At 42.5% G+C, this 18,792-nt stretch overlaps 1 protein-coding gene across 3 annotated transcripts in view; it reads right to left on the reverse strand.

Annotated features, from left to right (window-relative positions):
- RTEL1 (regulator of telomere elongation helicase 1) overlaps positions 1-18,792 on the reverse strand; it is a 48,096-nt gene that overhangs the window by 12,446 nt on the left and 16,858 nt on the right. For 2 of the 3 annotated variants that reach the window (XM_086623102.1, XM_086623103.1), the window contains exons 16-28: positions 17,260-17,392; positions 16,993-17,106; positions 14,616-14,656; positions 13,393-13,478; positions 12,547-12,624; positions 11,749-11,826; positions 9,633-9,776; positions 9,026-9,141; positions 7,816-7,939; positions 6,588-6,741; positions 4,836-4,990; positions 1,846-1,941; positions 110-320 (exon numbers count right to left, since the gene is read on the reverse strand). In XM_086623102.1, coding sequence (XP_086479228.1) covers positions 110-320; positions 1,846-1,941; positions 4,836-4,990; positions 6,588-6,741; positions 7,816-7,939; positions 9,026-9,141; positions 9,633-9,776; positions 11,749-11,826; positions 12,547-12,624; positions 13,393-13,478; positions 14,616-14,656; positions 16,993-17,106; positions 17,260-17,392 — 1,530 coding nt within the window. Of the gene's footprint in view, positions 1-109; positions 321-1,839; positions 1,942-4,835; positions 4,991-6,587; positions 6,742-7,815; positions 7,940-9,025; positions 9,142-9,632; positions 9,777-11,748; positions 11,827-12,546; positions 12,625-13,392; positions 13,479-14,615; positions 14,657-16,992; positions 17,107-17,259; positions 17,393-18,792 lie in introns of all 3 variants that reach the window. The other variant, XM_086623104.1, reaches the window with a different exon arrangement.

The raw sequence follows: 18,792 nt of genomic DNA on the forward strand, positions 1-18,792 counted from the left end.
GATGCCTGCCACTTTTAGAAACTAGACTTGGGCCTCAATTTGGCCATCGAATATTTTCTTATTTCTATAGTCAGATCAGCATATAAACATACTGGAGAAGCTGTCACACCTCGTAACAAGACATGCTTTTTTTCGTCCTCTGTGAAGAGGGAGCTCATCTGAGATAACATAGCATGGAAGTCGTCTGTCTTCTTGTAGTGCTGCAGAGCCTTGGAGAAGAGATCGTAGTTTTGCTGGCTTAGGGTCTCCTTCACCGTTGCGATGTACAAAGTAGCTCGGGCCTTCTTTGGCTCCGCCACGTCTGCCTTCTTGTCGCCTTGCTGCGAAGACAGGAAGACTTCTCAGAAAGCAGTAGGACTTCAGGAGTTACTTGCATGAATTCAGCTGGAAGTGACATATTTACAATTCCACCAGCACACAACGATGAATGGTTTTAACTAGCAGGTTACTGTCTCTTGTAATTATGGTACTCACCCTTGTATTCGTGTGTTATTTCCCAAAAAAAAACCAAACCAGCTTCAGTGCCACAGAGTAAACACAAATCTAACTGGCCTACCTCCTGGAAACGTCCAATTAACTGAAAAACACAAATCCCTGAAGCAGAAGATACAAAGAACAGAAGGTGTTCAAGCATTTTGGTTCTTCTAAGACATTTCTTGAAGACGCTACACACGAGCAAGCTAGATTACTCTCTCTTGTTGGGGAATGTTGTTCTTCTACAGCTACAAGCAGCAGGGACTTGGAATGGTGCCTCACAACGTGCTCACGTGCTTTGAACACAGAAGCTGTTGGTCCCTTGTCACGTGTCTTCACGACAAAACCCAGTGTCACTAGGGCAATCCTGAGGCACAAGTACGCTGTTCATTTCCCCAGACCATTATCATACTTATTTCTAAAACGTGAATCTCTCGAACATCTGGGAGCGTTCACCCCTCACCGAAGAGCGATGCTATTCACCTTCCCCGCTGACAAAACCCACTGCTTCAGAGGAACGTTCCTAGAGAAGGCCGCCAAGTCTCGTTGCACAATTCTATTCTTAGGAGAAGGCTTAATAAGAGAAGTGACATTTGCTCCAAACCTTGGGGGCGAGGCTGACTCATCATGACATCAGATAGCAACAAACTGCAAACACAACCTTCTGCGATGAACCTGCTCCCTTCCTCACACCTTTGACATTCCCGTTTCCGGATCTGTGACTACTTACACCAGTTCCGCTTGCCAGGTGACTGGGAGTCTGACAGCCAGTCAGCCAGCCCCAGTTAGGACGGTACCTTGGACAAGTACCAGCACACAATCACCCAGAGGATTCTCATCAATTCATCATGACTCTTAAGCAACTAGATGCATAATGACGTGACTGAGTGTGGAGACAGGGCAAAACAATAATGCACAACTGCAAATGGAGCACACAATGACTCACTAGAGGTGGGGTCAGGATGTGATACCCAAACAAAACTGGCCAGTCATACCACTTGAGGCTCTACCAGCAGCTGGACCAGATGATCGTTGTATGTCCCTTCCAACTGAACTATTCTGTTCTAATCAAAAAGAATGAAACCACCCACCACACCTGGTCAATGGGAAATGTTTGCAAGGCAGTCAATGCCAAAAAACAATTATTTGCACCTACTAGCCCTACCTGAGCTGTGCTTGATTGGGTCTGTGACGTGTACATTTGAGAAAGAGCACGACAAATAGATTTCAGATGTGCATTGATGAATATTTACAATTTGGAGAAAAAAACGTAATTGTTTTGGTGTCAGTCATCTGGCTGCCTGGAAATTTCCAATTCAAATTAAAGCAGTCTGCAGATCAAAGGGATGCCACACACACGGAAACACATACTGTATTGCTGACTAGCTTTATTTTCTTCCTTCCTCCTTTCTGCTCATCCATTAACCTCTTCTCATACTGAAGGGAAAGCGTTGACAGACGTTGTGCCTGTGAAGATGAAAAGAAAAGAAAAGTAAAAAAAATGCTTTTCGAAGTTACTGTCCATTTAATTCAGCCATTTCCAGTAGTAAAGCTTGTTATCCCAGTTTGTGACACCGTTCAAGAAAGTGAAACAAGTCAACCTAAATTATTGCAACAGAGCCTGGGACACATACCTGTTTCTAGAAGGTAATCACTTACTGGACAATTCAGAAAGAGAGACCAAAAGAGAGGAAATTTAAGACAAAGTTGGTCTTGAGGGGGCAGATTTCTGATTAAGCAAAGCTGGACTTACAGCTACCTGCTGCAGGGTAGTCCTGGGAGCGTACACATACCCCTGGGAGCGTACACATACCCCTGGGTACCTGATGTCTCACACGTCCCTTCACTTTCCTGCCTGCAAGTTCTCCTCTTCTGAGGAAAACCTACGTAAGGGCTTTTCTTGGGGTACTGAGAAGGGCAGCCTAAGCAGCTTTATAGAAAATATCAGGGTGGACAGGATGAGACAGTAGCAGAAACACTTGTGGTTTGACAAGATCTTTAGTGTCTCCCATTCCCAGTAACAAAGAATTGCACTTGTACTGCAGTGACTGGGATTACTGGTATATACAAAGCTCCAAAAGAGAAACGAGCAGCATAAGCAAGAGGAGTGAAATTGCTTAATAGCAGAATCTCCAATATTAGATCAAGCCAGTATCAACCATACCAAAACCAATGCCCTAAGTAACAGAAGAAACTGTGGCACAGCCCTGTAGTGCCAGCTGGTTTCACACACCTACTTTCTCAACAGGTATGTCGAAGTGATTTGTTTCTTCGCTCTTGCCCAATAAAAGAATCTCACAGCAAGTACGTGACTCTCAGTGCATTTACAGAACAGTGTTTGCTTGTGAGAGGAACCAGTGAAACCTAACAGCACCCCTGTGCTCCAGCGTGACTCCTAACCATGTCTGTTCAGCCCACAAAGCTGCAGAGTCAACGACTACAGCTAAAACATCACTAAAAATACACAAAACCTTAAGCCAATAACCTCAGATCTGCCAGTTTGTAGAGTCAGTTGCTGACACTCAGAAATAAAACCTTCAGTGCCCCCAGTACTGCAAGGACACTGAATTTCAGACAAGCCTGACCACGACTTAAGTGCACATTTAAATATACTTTAATTAAGCATCATGTAATGGAATGAAGAATTGAAATACAAGCAGCAAGTCAAACATTTATGACACATGCAATAAGTTAGAAAACGATCAAAACCATCTTCTTAATCCTAGACTATGTAAAGGCACCACCTTGAACAGCATGGTCCAGAAGAAATAAGGCTTCTGAAAGACAAGTTTCCATAAGGCATATCTCACAAGGAAAACTGGTTAAGGGGAACTGTCAAATGGATTGAGAGACTCTTTCTTGTATTTTGATTTTTTTGAGATGACAAAGGCTTTTCTTCTTCTTCACTCCAAGCAAATTGTTCGGAACAACATTAGCTAAATTTTCATTATTCGAGGAACAAGGGCACAGTATAACCTTGATAAAAAAAAAAAGTAACACAGGTGATGGATGGTGAAGACAGACATGAAGGCACATCGACCCCATTATCAGTCCAAACCCAATGCCTGAAGTCAGCTCAATACCAGACTCAGTGGGAGCTGCTCCCTCAGAGGCACTGCGTGTCCCAGGACTGCACTGCCCAGATCTCCGGTGCCAGAGGTCACCAGTTTAGGTGCAGCACAGGATGACCCCCCAGTTCTCAGAGCCACAGAGCAGGAATGCCAAACACAGAAAGTGGCCACGAGCCGACTGACTGCTGAGCCATTAGTGCCATCAACGTACCTGACTTAAGGAAACGCTCAACCATGCCAAAAGCAGTGCCAAAAACGAGATACTTGTTAACTTGACTGAGTTACCAAGTCCCTGGAGATGTGCCAGGCTTTCCAAAGAATAAATTCTGGTGTCTATGGGCAGCCCATGGGTGATGAAGCCCATTTCTCAATCGGTTGCACGCAAGTTAAACATTCACTATCTTTGTTCATTTCTCCAAGTTTGTACATTCCCCTCTGTTTTGTACATGTTTCCATCCATCTCCCTTAGGCCTCCTTAGATATTCCCCAGTTACTCCTTACACCTCCACACTTTCCCCCTAAGCAAACTACTTGGGTATGTTGCAACAGGCATTCCTGGAGTCCACACACAAGCTGAGTCTGCAAGCCAGCAGTAAAAAATTGCTGCTGATGGTAGCCAGGTAAAGCAGCTGCAAACAAAGATTCACAGCCTAATTCCTGAGGTAGTAAAAATACCAATCCAAGAGGAAAGAAAGCAGACAGCACAGAAGCAGCTTTGTGGATCTTAATGCAAAAATGGATTTTTGATTCAGATAAAATATTCTGCAAGTCTGTAATATTCATCCTCTGAGGCAAATCAAAGATTTTAATCTGAAAGTGCAATTTCTAATACATAAACGCTCCCCTCACCCTTTTTTTAACTCAATATCTAGTCACATACCGAGTGATGACACAGATTTCACCCAGGAGGAACTGTGTCTTTTCCAACATCATCTCTGAGAGCTCTTTGCTCTCCAGAGAACAGAGAATCATAGAATGGTTTGAGCAGGAAGGGATCTTAAAGATAACCTAGTTCCAGCCCCCCTGCCATGGGTAACTTCCAGGTACCCATGTGGTCAGCAGCTATGGAGCTCAGTACAAGTATGTGCCTGTTGGTCATCTAGTTGAACGTGGCAAGGAAACCCTTGGATTAAGCTTCATGATGAGAACCTGGAGTTACTAGTGCCGATCGCAGCGTTCTTCCCGAAGGAGGATCGAACTGGCACTCTTCAATCAATGCCAAACCCATTTTGCTTTAGACCCTACAATTTTTACTCAGGAGCAATTATTTTGCTACACCACTGCCATTACCTTTTCCTCTCCTGACAAGGCATTTTCCTCCTCTCCATCTTGGCTGCTCTTCTCATTGCGCTCCAACGCATCCAAGAGCCCAACGCATTGTCTTCTAGGTGAGACGAGCTCTTGGTCATATTCCACGCACAGGCTGGGCGCTCCATCTCCATTTACTGGCGTCACAGCATAACAGGGATGACAAATTAACACTCCACATTATCTCTTGCATTTTCTTGGACTTACTAATATGTCAAAATCTGACGTAGCAATCCACAAAGATGTGTTTGTTTATTTAATCTTCCACATCTTGAGAAATTGCATTGTACGACTTAGTAAGACGACTGCTTTGGTTAATCACTCCCAAAATTGCTCAAGCATTTGCTAGCACAACCTGTTGGACTTCTCTCAAACCTTTCCTTAAGTGATGGTCATATTTAACCCCAAAATGGCTTAAGATCAATGGAAAAAAAGTCCTACTGCAACAGTTGTCTGTGTTTAACTACTTCAGCTTTATGGTTGAGCTCCTGGTTTTGAGAGATCCCGGTATGAAATAGGATTTATTATTTTGAAAAAGAACAAGTCTCCTTAAAGCCTACAATTCTCACAGTACCAGCACCTATCAGACACAGTCACCCTCAGTTCCCAAGAACACAGATTCTCACTCATCAGGATCCAGGTATATCTGGTTTAAATAGAAGAATTTAGACCTGCAGGTAGTGTTAAATTAGTATCAGTTTGCTGCTTTTAAGAGACATTATCTTCAAAATGTATTTCCACTCTTCTGTGAAATAACTTCGCTAGAGCCAGTTACTAAGAAAAGTCACTATTTTGAGAATCACAGAAGTATATGAAGCCATAAATTAAAAAGTCAGTACAAGAAACTCTTCAGCCAAAACTACGATTACAGGTGCAGTTTGATGTTACATCTAATGCAGCGCAACGGAAAATCTCCATCAAAAGAGGCAATGGAGCTTCTCCCCTTTGCCTCCGGTCACGCATTCCAGCCCACCCTTTGAGATGGATCTACCAGTCACGTGAATGAAAGGTAAATTGGTTCAGCAAGCTCATCTGCTTGCTCTGCAGTTGCACAATAGATGTATTCAAACCAAGGGAAGGAACATGAGTGCACAGTTGGAAATTGGACAAAGCAACCCCTTTCAATGACAACCTGCGGTCACACCGGCTTTGATGTAGTGTGCAATCGTCCTCACACTCAGTCATAATTGTTTTGGAACCAGTTTTAAACACAGCTCCATTGTTCTGTTCCAAAACAGCACGTAACTGAGAGTGGAAGGTTCTGAAAGAATCTGACGTGAGAAACACTTCATTCTTTGGCATTAGCTAACCACGGATTTTAAAATACTGTTTTCTTCCTAGGTTGATGGCCTCTTTCTGTTTTCTTAGGCAGACTACTGTGTAAGAGTCATTTATACAACACAGTGGAAGAAGGACATATGAAAGTCAATGCTAGTCAGGAACAGACTTCCAGTTCTTATTTTTTAAACTATCTATGACATTCCACCCAGCTCCTGTTCTGCAGGACACCTTTCCGGGCCCCATCTGCTTCTTTGCTCTGTAGTTGCAGCTGGTTCCCCCATTTCTGACACTGAGCTATGTCCCTTCTGATCAGACTTTTACACTGGTCTTTGAGCTCTCCTTGTGTTCTCTCCCATTCCAGTTTCTAGTCTCTGGCTCCTCCTTTTTTAGTTCAGCTGAAAACAAAAAAAGCGAAAACAAACAAACAAAAAATCTGTGAGGACCTAGACAAACCTTTTCTTTTCCTCTTCAAACTGGGAACATGGTCATCCAAGTTTTTGGCTTTTTTCAGGGAGAGGATCTGCTCAGATGTAGTAGATGGTGCAGCATCACCTTCACTTAGGGAACCAGCAGAGCCAGAAGGGCATTGCGGCACGGGCGCAGGCATCTGCAAGCAGTTTGCAAAATGTTACAGCAGGCAAAAATTACTTCCCCACTCCACTTCCTTCGCAACCAAAAATCCCAGCAACAACTCAAAGACATCTCCTTTTCCCCAAATAACCCTTGACAGCAAGATTGTTATGCATTCTGGATTTCTGTGCTGTTGAAAAAGGATCAAATAACTAGGAATTGACACAGACAGATGAAGTGTAGTCATCAGGCTCAGCACTAAGTGATCCGTGTAACGGAAAAAGGGTCATGACCCTGCTAAAGAACAATCACTTCCTAACACTATCCCTGCAGCGTAGCTCCTTTGGCAAAGCACACTGGGTTGTGGGTCTTATTCACCATGAAACACCCATTTGTGATCAGAGAAGATCATCAAGTCATCCAGTATCACCCATCTGTAACTTATTATTTTGAACAACTTGGATGGCTTCCTGGAAGATGCTTTAGTCAAATACAAGTCTGTATGTGAAATTTTAAGTGTTTATTTTAATCTTAATTTCTATTCTGGGGACAAAGAATTTTCCTTTCTTGCTTCCAGCCCATTTCTTGCTATGACTTTTTCCAGTCAATGAGAAAGTCATTTTACAATATTACTTTTTCAATCAAGGAACTATTACTGAGAAAAAGAGCTCCTTAATGCTCAGGGAGAAGCCACATTAGTAAAGATGACCCAGTGATGAACTGCAATAATAACTGATTGGTTTGTCTCACTCTTTATACCAGTCAGCTTAGATTTAAAATCACGAGTTTGGTTCTTCCACACATACACCCTCTCCCTGAGGATGAGGTAGGAAGCTTTTTGATGAAAAGCTGTGTGTATTTAGGACAGAGAGGAAAAGGAAGTTATTTTTGTGATCTAACCTAACGAGTTGCACAGCATAACAACACATCCTGTCCCAGCTCACTCAAGGAGAAAGATGAGGCATACCTCCTTTCCCGTAAAGCTTCCAATGTCCAGAAGTCACAAGACAAGTGACTCAGTCATACCTGCTTAGTATTCCCAGTTTCCATCACTATCATGAAAGTTTGTTAGTTTTTTTTTGTTGTTGTTTGTGTTTTTAAAGACACTTACAATTTCTTGAGCAACACGGAAGAAGAGGGAGACACTTCTGACTGCATGCCCAAAGTTGTCATAAACATTCACATAGGGACGGACCCATGAAGGCAGCTTGCCTCTCACATCACCAGTCGTGAACCTGTGCAGGGTCAGAGAAGGACAGAATTATTGGTCAGGTTGGCCTACAGGAGTTACACAAATGCTAGATGAGGGTGCAAAAAGACAAGGGAGGAGTTGCAAGACAACAGAAGATTGAAACGGTGCAGTGCATATAATGGGGTGATGTCTTCACTCAGGAGAAAAGGGCTTTGTTGATACCATGTAGCCAGCCAATTCCTGTCTTTCATCCACAAAACCTCTGACTGCACAACGGAGTACTGAAGTGTGCCATGCTCACCGTGCCCAGTGCCTCAGCACTGAAGGCTAGCAAGGAAACTCTTGTGGCATACTACAAACATACTATATTAATTAATATTATATCAACAGACATTCATGTAATATAGTATTAATATATTATATTAATACAGATTATATTGTTTCAGCAATATAATCTTTCTTCATTTTCATCCTCCTCCTCTCGAAAAAACTGCAGTTCTGGCGACTGCCTTCTCAAATGAGACATGGAGGAAACGCAAAACCATAAATTATTATCACATAATCTTCAGTAGCGTTACAAACACATATTCAACAAATTGGCTTATCTTGCACTAACAACATTAATCTCCTCCTGCAGCTCCAAGACAGTATGTTTTGGCAACAGACGACAATGAACCAGTTACTTTATTTATTAACTGTAGCCTTCTCCAAACAGTAACGTTGGCACGTTCACAGAACCACAGACTGGTTTGGGTTGGAAGGGACCTCAAAGATCATCCTGTTCCAACCCCCCTGCCATGGGCAGGGACACCCTCCACTACACCAGGTTGCCCAAAGCCCCATCCAGCCTGGCCTTGAACACTGCCAGGGATGGGGCAGCCACAGCTTCTCTGGGCAACCTGTGCCAGTGCCTCACCACCCTCAGAGGGAAGAATTTCTTCCTTAGATCCAATCTAAGTCTCCCCTCTTTCAGTTTAAAGCCATTGCCCCGTGTCCTGTCACTATACACCCTTGGAGAAAGTCCCTGTCCAATTATTCCCCTCTTTATTATTCACATATAAAATACCAATACCCATGCTGGGATATAACAACGTTGCTGTATGTTTATGGTCTAGGGCTGAGGTTTCACCTGTGGTCACAGAGGAAGATGGCACCGTAGTCCTGGCGATGCCTGATGACCCTGCCGATAGCCTGGTTAACAGCCCGGGACGCTTGCTGACTGTACCACTCACGCCCAGACAAATACTGCAATAGGTGGGAGAAAGAACTAACATTATTTACCAGGTAAAACATATTCTCCGTGTTGTACAGTCACTATTTCTTCCTAAAGAAATTAAAAAAAAAAACGCATCCCACAAGATCTACTGACAAAGCCCTAAAAGTGTAGGAAAAGCAAACACAGGTTGACTTGAATATCACATCTGAGGGAAGTAACTCCCCCAGAAGGACACATGGACAACGTGCATACAAAGATTTTGACTGAAACTTTAATTATATCATTTTTTGATCCTGTATTTGATGGAGACCATGCCACTGGAGACGGAAATGGGAACCCTTAACATCTTTTTAAAAAAGTGACTGTGTTTGTGACACACTCCCAAGGTTGTTTGACTTTCTGATATTCGTGGTCCCATGAGGCTGGGAGGACAACAAAAGCCACAATCCGCAGAGACGAGAGGGAGAAATAACGACACAAACCTGCAACCAGCCAACAGTGAGAAGCTGCCCAGCATTACCTGTGCACCAGCACCACTTCGTCTCATTTCATCCAGGAACTGCATCTTTAAAACGACTCTGGGCTCCATACGAGGAGGAAACGGGAGCCCAGTGATGATGACCCCTCGTCCATTTATGTCTGCAAAGTCCAAGCCTTCACTGGCCTGAAAAGACAGTGTTTTCCATTATCAACAGGATTTGAGGTGACATTTCGGAGCAATTCAGCAGTTATTGGCCTTTTATCTCTCCACTAAATTAAATCCCTAGCCAAGGGCAGTTTATGAATCCTTTACGAATAATTTCAACTAGATTTTCTGGTTTTATTATCAGGACTTAAAACTCATTTTTTTCCTCTAGAAGGCCCTGGACAAAGCATATACCATTAGTGTATACAACTTATTCCTGGATAAACAGAACAGTTGTATTCAGAAGATGTCCTAAATGTCAGTCAACACTTCTGTTTAAACTTTCCATACCCTGAATTGTTAACAAGACATGATAAGAACATAGCAAACCTTCTCTGACATTAAGAATTAACAGAATCATCTCAAAGCAATAATGGAAAGCTACCAGAAATCTGCTCAGAACCATCGTGTCATATCCACCAGCTGTGCTGCTTACACCCGTTCAAGTAGTTGTTCCTCACCGCCCCGTACTTGCTCACATCCCCTGCTGTGCTGCCAAATCACTTTGTGAAATGAACAAACCCAGAGTTGAACAGACTGAAAAATAATTTTTGGGGAAAAAAAAAAAAAATCTTTTGCTTTGTTTTTCAGCTGAATCCATTCTCCAGTCTCATTTACCATGCCACACAGCAGCTGGGATGGAATATAAGGCCAGGGATGGATGGGTGGGTGGAATGACCAACGCTACAGTGCCACCAAGAGCAACAATCACAGCACATGCTACAACCCATCTGGAGCTCGCAATCGCACAGCTGTATTTATGGATGTCTCATCTTGGGCACAAAGGAAATCCTTCAGGCTAATAAGAGCATGAGAAGACCAATCTTAGACAAAAAGAAAAAAAAAAACCTAATCAAAAAAACCCAACTTGCCCTTCACTCCCCCAAAACAGGAAAGAAAATTTCTGTCAATTTTAAAGACACTAGATACAGTGGACCTAGATACAGCTAGTAAAAGAACTGGTACAACTGGGACAGAATCTCCTCTTTATAAAAAGGACTGGTTTGTTTTTTTTTTTTTTACCTTTCTTTCAGGGAACAGAGAACAAAAAGCTTACTAGAACCTACCACCAATGTAAAAGCTGAGCAACAGCCCAGGAGGGACTCGAGGTGACAGCTGAGAACGGAGCTGGTTTTACAGCTTCTGACAACATGGCTCTCTTGATTTATCTTCTCAAATATTCCCAGTTTTGCAGTCATACTATTAGCCCTGTGACTACGATAAAATAAACAATCTATTCTTCTAACTGTGTGTTACTGCAAAGCAAGATCTCTCCACAGTCTCTACTCCTCTCAGGGCACACTGCTGTTGGAAGGACAGGCATATTCAACGCAGACCCCCACCCAAAAAGTGCTACATCTGGTCTGCATTGATGTCACAGCTGCTAGGGGGACTGGGACTGAAGGTTCAAAAGAAGTTGGATCTTCTCTTGGTAGGCAGCGAGCAGCAGCAAAAAAGCCCTAAAAGTAATTCATGATTTTGCAAAAATTTCTACTGGCATCAGAAACCAATTTATCAACACTGGAAAACGTAAATGAAAGGCCACACGTGTCCAGAGGATCTGAAGTTAATGGAAATTTTTTTAAACTAAGCAGTACTTTGGGTTTTCAGCAGTGTTGTTCTAACGTGTTGGATTACAAATGTTTCTTTCAGTTCTCCTTCAAAACTGTTCTTCTCATCTAAGGGGTTGAGTTTTCGGTCAGCCACCAGTAAGAAACAAAGCATGATGCTCAACCCCTTTAAAGAACTCCAAGATGTATCCCTTTAATAGAAACAGGAACGAGGCATATGTAAACTCGGTGCAATTTTGAACAGGCTTCAGGGCATCCTACTTCTCTGGGTTTTTTTTCCACATATAATTACAGTCAAATAACAGAAATGTAATGAAGTTTTTTGCTCTCATCGACTATATAATCTGCTCTCAGATGAAACATGCTCTCAGTTACTTTACCTTCCCCCGACACACTGCCAAAAAAGCAGCTCCGTTGGACTTGGGGCAGGTAACTTTATCATAGTAGGCATCCATTACCTAAAAGATAAACTAGTTTAAGCAAGAGTAGGAATGGTACTATCCTTTGCATATGCCTAAGTAGAAAGCTGTACTAGCTAAATTTCACTTGTACACCAAAATCTAAAGTGTGATTAATATGGCTTAGCATAATTTTTCTTTACTTTTACTAATAGCAAATGTGAGAAGCCATTTGCTTAGCACAATCCTTACATTACTGTGAAATCCAGAATATATCTGAGTAAGCATAAAACATTAATGCCAAATATTTTTGGTGAGAAGGTAAAACACAGACCGTCCTGTGTTTCTGCAGATCCTTGAGTAAAACAGGCAAACCAGGAAAGCAATTAAAGGATATTATTTCTTCTAAGCAGCACACAGAGCAGCTATAAATAAACAAGATGACACTGCACAATTCCTTAACACCCGAAGCATGACAAGCTGGGAGGAAGTGTCCAACAGAACATGAAAAGATGCTGACTACTGAAGTGACAGCTTTCTCCCATCTCGATTACTCAGTAGCTATGTGTGGGAGCTGCTGTTACATCACTGGATTTCAAATGAAGACTGTACCCTGCCCAGCCAGCCAAAAGAGCAAAGCAAGGATGCACAGAAGAACTATACTTTAAAGAAGTGCTCAGAGAGTTTTAATGTTTCACACCCAAACAAATCCTAGAGAAGGTATTTAAACATCAAAACAGTTTCTGAAAATGTTATAGGTATGTCATGCAAATAACCAACCTCTGCAAAGCTTCCTTTGTTCCTCGGTTCCACAAACATCGGCTTCACTTCCTCTATTCTTTTAGCAAAATCATGCTCCTGTTAAACAGATCATGAACACACCAGAAATGGCCATGTGGAAGTGAGCACGTAGCAGAAGTGCCCGCAAGAAAGGAAATGGGTCACCACACACCTCCCCAACAGTCTGCTCCTCTCTTGCCAGAGGAAGAGATGGAAGCAGGAACGTGCAATCTAACCCCACGAGCAGCCGCTCCTCGCAGCTGGTGCGCCTCAGATGTCACACAGATGGGAGATTCACTCCTTCTCCTTCCAACTTGCACGTTCCCAACATCCACCCCCCAGAGCCCCCCTCCGCAGTACCACACCTCTGCCCAGCGCTCGTTTTTCGGGAGGAGGAACGTCTGAAATGGAACTGTTCTACCCAGTCCCACCAGGGACACTCAAGTCATGAGCACAGCAGTCACAAAAGCCACGGTAGCAACAGTTACAAATTACAAACACAGGAGAAATGCTGATATTGGGATTTTTTTCCCCAATGTGCTGAAACACTTAGACCAACTACAATTTGGAGGTTTAATAAAGAGAAGTTTGGTGAAATTAAATGAACTCTGAGATCACATCGGATGGGATAATGTATTAAGATTCTTTTGGGTTTGGTTTCTACAACACTGCATTCCAGTGTATTGTGATCAAAATCAAAGCAGCCTGATTTGGGTTTTTACTTTCCAGGTTTTATAATTTACTTATTAGCAAGGAATTTTTAATGAGCGTGGTTAGCTAGCATAACTACAAACTGCCTGACACGTGTAACCAAACTGCCTAATAAAGGCAGAGCAATTCACATACTCTCCAATATTCCAGGCTCTTATCCATGACAGGATACGACGGGAAGAACACCAACAGCCCGTGTGGCACGACTCGCACAAGGTTACCTGCAACGAGACAGGCAAACGTAGAGCTGAGGGCATCTTCCTCCTGGCATGGAGTACACAGACCACGGAGGACAAATAAACTAACAGCATGGGCTCCTTCCAAAAATCTTTTCTGCTTTCTTGACATAACTGTTCGCGTACTATAAGGTTTTTTTATTTTCTTTTTTTTAAAATCATTTCAAGAAGCTTGTCATCAAGGTATAAACTTTAATACGGATGCCTAACTAGCTTTCTAAAGTGTAGTGGTAATAGGATAAAAGATTGTGAGCTACACTCAATGCTACAGACAAAAGAGATACAACATCATCTGTCATATTTTCCCCGTGACAGCAGGATCTAGTTTCGGATCATTTTCTCCACTCTTTGTCCATTGCAGTCTAAACATTCAAAGTAATGGACGAGCTACCACAAGACTGCTTTTGAGAGTTTTCCAGTCAAAGCATATACTTTTCTAGTCAAACAGCATGCACTTTGCTGAAAAAACATTAATCTGGTATTTTGTGAAAGCATTTACTTAATTTCACCTCTTAGGCCAGGCTGAAGACCTCAGAGCACTCTGTTTCCTTCAAACATTTCTAGATTTAACAGATTCCTTTCAATCCTATCTGAGCCAAGCTACACAAATGCTCCTCTTTTATTCTGTCCTCGTGTTTAAAATTTTGTAGTTCTATTACATTTGTAAAACATTACCAAAACAAGAAACGCTGACCTAAAGCGGGCCTGACACAGTGCCTTTAAAAACATCACACGAAATTGCATTGACTTCTCGTGATCCCGAACCGCTCTGCAAACCACACTTGGCTGCATCATCTCTGGGCATTGATTTTCTAGTTTGTGCCACTTTCTGACCGTGCTTAGGAATCACATTTTTGACCCAAACATAAGCATCTGACAATAGAAATTAAATCCTAACTGGGGCATGTTGAATCAAGGACTCAAACTGGTTTTCATATGTGATTACAGCAGACAGCTGCCTGAGCAAACAGAAGTACACGCAACCAGGCAGCATTTAGATACAGCAATGCAATCCTTCACCTTACTCTGTCTTATTGCATCTTCTTTAGCATTTCTCTTACTAGGAGATCTCCAAAAATCATGTGCAACAACCCATTTCTAAAATCCTCACACGTCACTTACCAATTGTTTTCCCCAGAGAAGATAAATAATCCTCTGAAAACCTGCAGAGAAGAAAAATCGAGTAACATCATTGTATTTCCTTTTCTATGTTTGCCATACATATTGACTTCCTCTGATAGCCCTCTAAACTAGCATATCCATACTCCCAATTGCTCTCCTTCCTATGGCAAGCACCCATACCAAGGACACAAAATGAGTAATACCTTGACTACACATTACTATCAAATATTCTTATTATTAGCACTGAAGAAGATCTAAGCTTCGAGATTATCAAAATGTAACAAGTGGGAACGGGCAGCCAGATCAGCTTTATGATTAATACGAACAACTCAGGGGTGGAAGTTCTGCCAGAAAAGTGTGCAGATGCTGCCAAACCTGACTAACCTTCCAGCTATTTAAAATAATTATTGGGGAATTAGGTGTGGTGAGGCTGTAGAGGCAAGAAGGGTGAATTTGGTTACTATGGTTATCATTTACTCGTTGCATAAGCCAAGTAAATCACTCTTGCTTTCACTCAAAGAGTACTGCTCTACAACACACAGCATTTATCTGTTTCTTCCAGTCCTGACTGCGAAGTCACCCGTTCTCTCATGCTTTTACATTTCTTTTTGCTGCCCTGCGGTTTTGCATACTGTTTTCCCAGGAAACTTACATATGCAGGGAAAAAAAAAGGCAACATATTTCTTTTTATAAGACCTACAAATGGTATCACCACACAGCCACTGTCAAAACACAGCAAACACTGTGAATTCCCTTCCTTGGAAATAAAAAATAAGGTGTTCTAGGCCTCAGGGAGTGGATTCCCAACCTTCCAAAGGCAGTGTCTACAACAAAGTATACTGAAGTGGCACACGAAGCTTCGGGAAATGAAAAATAGTCTGAGGGTTTTCCACACTTCTCTGTAAAAATCAGCTACAATTGCTGAGTCCCTTTCCAGTTCCGTGGAACACCTGGCATTTTTCCCTTTTTTTTTTTTTTTTCAGTAAAAGCTCTTTGAGATCTATTTTTCCTGTATTGCTGAAAAAGAGCAAGCCAGGCCTGCAGCAGGTCAAATGTCAGAATTCCCAGCCAGAGGTTTGTCTATAACATGGAAACTGAAAGAGATTTAAGAATGTGCCAACACAAAAACGTGTGTACTACAGGAAGCAAGTTAGATGGAAGAACAGGTGTATGATACGCAAGGAACCAATGCTCGTTTCGAAACACGACAGAAGGACTCACATCCCTGAGCACAGCACTGGCACCACTGTGATGCCACTGATTAGTAACTTCAGAGAACTGGCAACTGCAGAACCTTCTCCATGCGCACCAAAGCATGAAACTGCCTTTCAAAATTATGTGCAGAGATGCCAACAAGGCTATCAGATTGCATAATGGAAGCCAATATACAATGAAATCAAGTTTTGGCCTTCCTTGCTGGCAGCAGAAGCACGATCCACTCTGAAGAACAGAAAGACATAGACGAAATTATGAAAGACCACAGAAAAGCAAGAGAAACGAAGATGAAGAGCTTGACAAATATTTGGATATGTTTTCCTTAAGAAGGCAGTGCAGGTGTGAAGGAGAGGTTGGTCACAGTGACAAGCTTTAAGTATAAAAACAGTTGTTGCAAAGACAAGTCATGTTTCAAATTACTTAATTTTCCTTCAGCAAAGAAATTCAGGATGGGGCTCCGTGTCAGCGAGGGTAGACTGCTCAGTAAGGGATGGGAGGTGGCACCTGAGCATGAGATGAAGGCAGGCCGGGCAGGGGTCTTGCCAGCCAGGGCCCAGACCCACACTAACAGAGCAAGGCAAGCAGGAAAGACTTGGATGCAGTAGCCAGGCTCAATCGTGAAGTCATCAGGCAAAGTCACGGTGATGGGGAAGGTCCAAGGTCAAGCCAGGAACGCAAGTCAGTAAACCAGGAGTAGGTCCAGCAACAGTAACAAGTGTCACAGTCCTGTGATGGTGAGGCAGATCCATAGAGACAGGCAGATCCAAGGTCAAACAGGGAAGTCAATCAGGTCAAGGTGAGATCAGTAGGGTACATGGTCAGGTGTGGTTAGAATGGAGCTGAAGACAGACAGTCCTACAGCTTGGGCAGCAACTGAAGGCCTATGCTAGACCTTAAGTAGAGCTCCTGGGCGATGGTTGCGGGTGGAGGTCCCAGCTGAGGCTGGTCAGGGCCATTAGGACTATTAGTGCCCTGACATTTGATTCCTTCCAGCCCTCCAGTTTAAAATTTGCAACAGTAGCTCAACAGGGTGGTTGTTATTCAGCACAGTATTTATCCAACAAAAGAACTACAGAGACTATTTATCTCCCTATCACCCTCCTGTAAGCAGAACCCGAGACTTGAGGACTTCAAAGCAGAATTCCACATGGAAGTTCATTACCTTCTTTCATAGGTAGAAGTAAGTACAGCTCCATCAGGTCCCTTAGGAATAATCCCAACCCAGAGCTGGTGTTTATCAATAACATGAGGATTCTCCAAGCAAACAGGAAAAGGGCTAAAGAAACACAAAAGATCTGAGTCAGACTCATTATGGGATTCCCAACTGGCTACCAGTGCAGAACACTCAAAATTTCTGAGATAAAACCTAAAAGCACGAGAGCAAATTGCATTTTTGGTAACAGTACTGTTGATACACCCAAGTACTTACATCTGCATTTCCATTGTAAACGATGAGAGCGGGGAGAGAGTCCCACTAGTGAGGATAATTGTCCTGACTCCCTGTCGAACAAGCTCGTGCATGCTGTATCCAGGGCTGAAACACCAATAGCTTAAGGTCTTTCCTGTACCAAATAAAGAGAAAACACTAAGAAACAAGTCTGTAAGTGGAAAAATTAGAATATGACTAGCATGCAGCACATTGCATCTGAACTTCTGAAAGTAAAACGGCCAGCATCGAAGCTAAAATTCCAAATGTATGGTATGTTCTGCTTTGGTCCTTCCCAGATTTAATTCCTATGCCCATTCAAAAACTAGTTTCAAAGGTCATTGCTCCCTCACATGTTAAGCAGATTATACTTTTAGCCAGAAGATGGTTATAGAAAAGACAGAGCATCAGCTGTTTCTGTCGGCAAGCTACAGGCAGATGGAGCAGATAAAACTACTCAGTTCTCCACTCACTGATTCACTCCCTGCTGTCAAGGACAGCTGGAAGGGGAAGCACAGTAAAGGATTGCAGAATACTGAGGTGAAGGACACACAACTTAAGTTACATAAAAAAAAATAATTAAAAATATCTCCACTCCTACCCTTGCTTGAAAAGAGAAGAACCCTTTCTCCCTCAGGAATTTCCAAGGGCTATAAACTTTTCACCTAAACTTTCTATTTTCCCCACAGTCAACTGCCAAACCTTCTAAATTCTGCTCAAGTATTTTGGGGGGTGTGGATATACAATGTACCTGGTGCTGGAAATCTGGCATACTCTAAGTTATCAACAGAAAGGATACAAAGAAAAATGGATAATGAGACCAGTAATTTCTTTAATTGCTCAGCTTCTAGTTGTGCCATGGTGGTCTCGATGAAAACTTCGCATCGGCTTTTCAGAGACAGAACAAGGGAAGGAAACAAATCATCTATGTCAAGAACAAGAGTAGCCAAATGAAACATTAGCTTTTATTCCTGTTTCTGACCCTGTTTCGCGTTATTAGTTTCAGTAAAAAAAAAAAAAATAATTAAAAACTCAGCATCCACATATCATGTGCATGTCTCTTAAATGTACACGCTTCATTCAAAGACTTTATTTCCAAAAAGGAGCTGACAGTTTCAGGAAATCCCCAGTGAGTCACTTACTGTTTAGAATTGCAAGAGAACATTTATTTTAAGCTAAAGTTTTATGCTTCCATCTCATTTGGGCAAATCCATCCAGATGATGTCCAGATTCCAGGAGAATCATATTCCAAAATTTAGCACATTCTCTAACCACACTAAGAATTGGTGCAAATTACAGTTAGGATCTGTGTATGGACAGGCCAGCGAGTATCTACAGACAAGAGCAAAGTCACTTATGTCAGGAGCCTAAAAAATTCCAAGAAAAAAGCAAACGGCTGATATGGGATGGCCTAGAAGAGAAGAACATCAGCCACTTGTAACTGCCTCACCAATGCCCAGTTTGAAATACACGTCCCAGTAACCCCGCAGGATGACAGCCAGGCACCAGCTGCCCAATTCTTGGAGAAACTGAAAC

Source organism: Tauraco erythrolophus, chromosome 18 (genome assembly GCF_009769465.1).
Source record: "Tauraco erythrolophus isolate bTauEry1 chromosome 18, bTauEry1.pri, whole genome shotgun sequence".
Lineage (NCBI taxonomy): Eukaryota > Metazoa > Chordata > Aves > Musophagiformes > Musophagidae > Tauraco > Tauraco erythrolophus.